This window comes from Arvicola amphibius, chromosome 4, assembly GCF_903992535.2.
Source record: "Arvicola amphibius chromosome 4, mArvAmp1.2, whole genome shotgun sequence".
In the NCBI taxonomy this organism is placed as follows: domain Eukaryota; kingdom Metazoa; phylum Chordata; class Mammalia; order Rodentia; family Cricetidae; genus Arvicola; species Arvicola amphibius.
This window is the reverse complement of record NC_052050.1, coordinates 39,188,336-39,193,115: the sequence shown is the minus strand read 5'-3', so window position 1 is coordinate 39,193,115 and position 4,780 is coordinate 39,188,336. Positions and strand designations below refer to the sequence as shown.

The 4,780-nt window shown below is 45.3% G+C and overlaps 1 protein-coding gene across 1 annotated transcript; it reads left to right on the top strand.

The window, feature by feature from the left end:
* The first annotated feature begins 765 nt into the window (after nt 1–765).
* Nucleotides 766–2,338, top strand: LOC119812726 (C-C motif chemokine 12-like). The gene is made up of 3 exons (XM_038327595.1): nt 766–884; nt 1,537–1,651; nt 2,038–2,338. Exons 1-3 carry the CDS (start codon nt 809–811, stop codon nt 2,141–2,143), a joined length of 297 nt encoding a protein of 98 aa, XP_038183523.1. The 5' UTR covers nt 766–808; the 3' UTR covers nt 2,144–2,338.
* Nucleotides 2,339–4,780: the final 2,442 nt, after the last annotated feature.

The following is a 4,780-nucleotide window of genomic DNA, read 5'->3' as shown; positions in this document are numbered from 1 at the left end:
AAGAGAAAGAAAGAAAGAAAGAGAGAGAGAGAGAGAGAGAGAGAGAGAGGGAGGGAGGAAGAAGGGAGGAAGGGAGGGAGGGAAGGAGGGAGGGAGGGAAGGAGGGAGGGGAGGAGAAACAAAGGAACAAAGGAACAAAGAAAGAAAAGGAGCGCTGGTCAGATCATGTAGGTGTAGCACAGTGGTAGAGTACATGCCTAGCATGTGCAAGGCTAGGTCTAACATGTATAACATGTAACAAAAGGAAGGAAGAAAGAATTAGGAAAAGGTAGAAATTTGCAAACTCTGTATCCTGTCATTCCTCCAGGATTGTTTGGAGCCTAGCTGGGTTCTGAGGAGCCCATCTGCTTTAGGGTTGCAATGCCTGGTGTAATAAAGGCCAAAGCCAAAGACTTAGCCTATCTCCAGCCACCTGCAGAACCCAGCCTCTCTTTACTCCTCTAGACTTCTAGTTCCTAATTTTTTTTTTCATACAGACGTTTTTCCATTTCAAAGAAATAAGAAGCCCTTGTCCCTTGACATCATTTCCTCCATGTTGCTAGGCTCAGCTGTATACCTTTCCACCTCCGTTTCACAGTCTAAGCAGGCAGGAGACAGAAACCGCACAACTTCCTTCCGGCTATGAGGAAATCACCCCGGGATCTGGTGCCTACTCAGCACAGCCTGAAGGATCTTACTTCTTCCTTCAGTAGGATCCTAGCAAGTTCCCTGCTCCTTATAAAAGACAGATGGGGCCTTCAGGGGAGCAGAGACGGTGGTGCTACCTCCTGAAGCCTCCAGCTTTCCTTCCAAAGCCTTTGACCTCAACATGAAGATCTCCACAGCGCTTCTGTGCCTGCTGCTCACAGCTGCCACCATCAGCCCACAGGTGTGGGCTGGGCCAGGTGAGGCTTTTCCTTTCCCAGTCTCTCAGCACATCTCAGGATTGCTGGCAGGTCTGCTATTGGAGAGACAGGGAGTGCAGAAGAAATTAGAAAGAGCCATTGTGACACAGCTAGCCAGAGAGCCAGAACCAAGTATCCAGACTACGGAGGCCAGGCCCTGTGATGTCCCTGACTCCAGCTATGAGACAAGATGCTGTAGGCAACCACTAAGGATACTGCCCTATCCTTGTTTGGAGAGGTGGCCCAAAGTGGTCTTGTAGGTGAGAAGGACATCTCAAGCAATAGAGGAATGACAGGAATGATGGCTTAAAGAAGAATTTTGGAGTCTTAGTCCAGAGTGGGTTCCAGAACAACAGGCATACGTAGATAGTGGAGAAGCTTCTCAGCTTAAAAGTAGGTTGACTCTAAGCCATCAGCAGCAAGGGGATGGACAGTAAGTTCTTACAACTAACTTTCCTGTGTTAGAAAATGATGAGGCCTTTTTTTCCCCATACACAGTCAATGGCTAGGGCTTATTCAGTAATATATTGTGATTGGGCACCAGATACAGAACTCAGGAGCCGTGACTCTTAGGTACAACCCAGTCTTCTCTATCCCTTGTGAGAGCACCCTGCAGTGTTTCCTAACTCTCTCTTTATAAAATTATTTTCAGATGCGGTGTACATCCCAGTCACATGCTGTTATGAAAAGGCTAATAAGATCCCCATGATGAGGCTGAAGAGCTACAAGAGGATCACCAGCACCCAGTGTCCCTGGGAAGCTGTGATGTAAGTAGGCCATGCCCAGCACCATGGGCTAGTTTCCTATCTGAGGAGAAAGGGAGAGAAAGAAGTCTGGACTCATGGCCATGAGTCAAACAAATAGAACATATTACCCACCCGATCCTTTCCTCACCTAGGTAAACTAAGCCAATTAGAGAATCCATTAATATCGATCAGTTTGAAGAGATTATACCCGTTTCATTTATCCAGGAAATTGAAACGATTGATCTAGCAGAGCAAGAACAGGGCTTCTTCCTGTGTCTTCTTTCTTACACCATCATCAGTCTTCTCTATGGATGAGTGGAAGAGGTCTGAGGACCAATGGGGCAATCATGCCCTGAGCAGATCGCTGAGAGCACTTTACCTAACCCCACCAAACCTTCTCCCAACAGCTTCAGGACCATACGGGATAAGGAGATCTGTGCTGACCCCAAGGAGAAGTGGGTTGAGGAGGCCATAAAGAACTTGGATCAGAAGTCTCAATCTCGGCATCCTTGAAACTTCGTATCTTGGCTGAGATCCCTGGGGAAATCTTCCGTACTCTCCCCTAACCTTTCCCCATGGGCAGTGGGATGGTAATTTATTATGACGTTTAAAGAGATAAGCTTTTAAATATTTAAAACATAGACTTGTTTAAATAATATTTAATGATATTTAAATTATGCTTTGGCAAAATAAACTGAATTTAATTTACACATTGTGTATTTACTTTTATATGAATGCAGTTAAATTATTGACAGCATGTCAGTGTTCTCTCTCGCACCTGCCTGCAGGATTGTTTAATCCACACATGGTACATCAACATTATACAAGCTTTTGTATTCTTAGGGAACTGGTGCTCCTATGAATGGAGGGTGTGCTTTCTACTGCTGTGTTTAGTGTTATTATATAGCTGTGGCATTTTAAAAGAAAAAAATAGATATGTGTTTTTAAATACATTACTCCAATTTGGGGTCATGTTAATCTGAAGGTGAAACCCCACAGCAAAAGGTAACAGAGTGTAGGATCACCCTGCAGGAATGTCTTGTGGCTAGGCTAGACTCAGCTAAGGTTCTAGAAGAATGTGGCAGGAACAGCCAGTCACCTCTAGTCCTCTGGCTCAAGCCCTCCCATTAGCTACCCTCGTTCATTAGCTTCTCTAAGCCTATTTTTTCTCACCACACCCACCTTTTCACAGAGTCCCTTTATGACCTCATGCAACAGGCTAGAGACTTTTCTCTCAGACCTCTTTGCCATGTAATAAATTCTGAAGCCCAGAGCAGTCAGCATGTTAAGAATGACACAGACCAACAAGGAAAGCTAGACATCTATGTCCTACATCTATTGGGAATTCTCTATGAGGATGGCTCTCCAACATACCTGCTGTAGGCATGATAGACCACAAAAGCACAGTGTCCTTCTGAGTTTCCCAGGAAAGAGGGGGGGGGTACTGAGCCAGAGAAAGGAATTTAGCCAGCCGCATGCCCCAAAACTGGAGGAACTGGTGGTAGGCATTAGAAATAAAAAGTTGAGGCAGAGGCAGGCGGATCTCTGTGAGTTCGAGGCCAGCCTGGTCTACAAGAGCTAGTTCCAGGCCAGGCTCTAAAAAAGCTGCAGAGAAACCCTGTCTCGAAAAACCAAAAAAAGAAAAAAAAAAAAAAAAAAAGAAAAAAAAAGAAATAAAAAGTTGCAGCCATATTGCAGGGACTCTTGAACTCCAGGGTGAGAAACCAGGATGACTCAGTAAGTGGTCTCAGAGTGTAAGGATAAGGACACACTGAGAGGCAGTAAAAGAGGAGTTGCCAGGTCTGAGCACAGGATGCCATGAGGAAGGAAGGGCCTAGGAACAGTCACTGTATTGGCACAGGAAGACCTCAACAGTCTAAGATGGGTGCCAGCAAGGGTAAAATCAGAAATAGCAAGGCCAAGAGAGCAATGCTGTGTGGAATGCTGTAGAAGGGAAACAAAGGCCCCTAAATATGAACTCATCCCTTATAGCCTCACACAGCAGGTGCGGTAGGGGCTGGCCATTCAGACTCAGAATTAATTTAGTAGTGTTGTGGTCTGGATGTCTGTGCTCCTTCGAGATTCATACTGGAATATAGTCCTAGCTATTTGTGTTGACTGTGTATGCTCTTTGAAGAGAGTAAGGCTCCCCCCTTTACAAGTCAAAAGAGAAGGCCCAAACAACATAGCATGAACACTAGTATTGTCACCTGGATACATCCAAGCACATCAGAGTCAGAATGGAAATATGTTGTGTGCCAATGGGGTAAGGCACACAGAACAACCAGAATGATTCATCACTATACCTATAAACCACTCCTAGATTCAATCCATTTACAAGGGTGAAGATCCCAACACCAAAGTTTCCTCGAACTCAGCCCCAATACTTATAGGCTCCCTCACCATCTCACCCCACCATCCTAGAGACCATGCTTCCAGCATATATCCCCTGAAGAGAGCCACATACAAACCACAACATTCATTGTGATGGGGTCCAAAAGGGGGGCCTTCAGCAGATGATGGAGTCAAGAAGTGTCTGCCTTCTTCATAAGTGACATCAATGTTAATAAGAGAGGTTTGGGGAATTGTTTTGCTTTCTCACTGTGGGAGAACACACAAAAGGTGTGCAGAATCAATACAGAGCAGGAAGCACCAGACACCAACCCTGCTGGTACCATGATCTTCAACATTAACAAATCCAAAAACTGAGCGATCAGTCTCCTCTTATACGTCATTATGACTAAGGTAATTATGTTTTAATAGTAGAACTAGACTGATATATTTGTTATGGCATGCTGAGAAATGTCCCTCCTAGGCTCATGTGCTTGAACACTTGTTCCCTAGCCAGTGGCATATTTGAGGGTGATGGTGCGACCTTTAGGGAAGGGATAAAAACTAGAAGTGAGCGACATGGAGTAGGTCATGGGAGGCTATGACCCACCTTGTTTCCCTTCTGCTGCTGAAGTGCATCCAGCCCCATGTTCCTAAGACTATAGACCATGCTGTTCTGATCACAGTGCCATCCAAATTCCATTATGGGCTGTGCTCTCTGGAACTGTGAGCCAAAAGAAACCCATCCTCCTCGAGTGTTTCTGCCAGGTATCATAGGGAGGTTTCAGAATGGGCAGGAGGAAGAAAAATCAGTGGGTA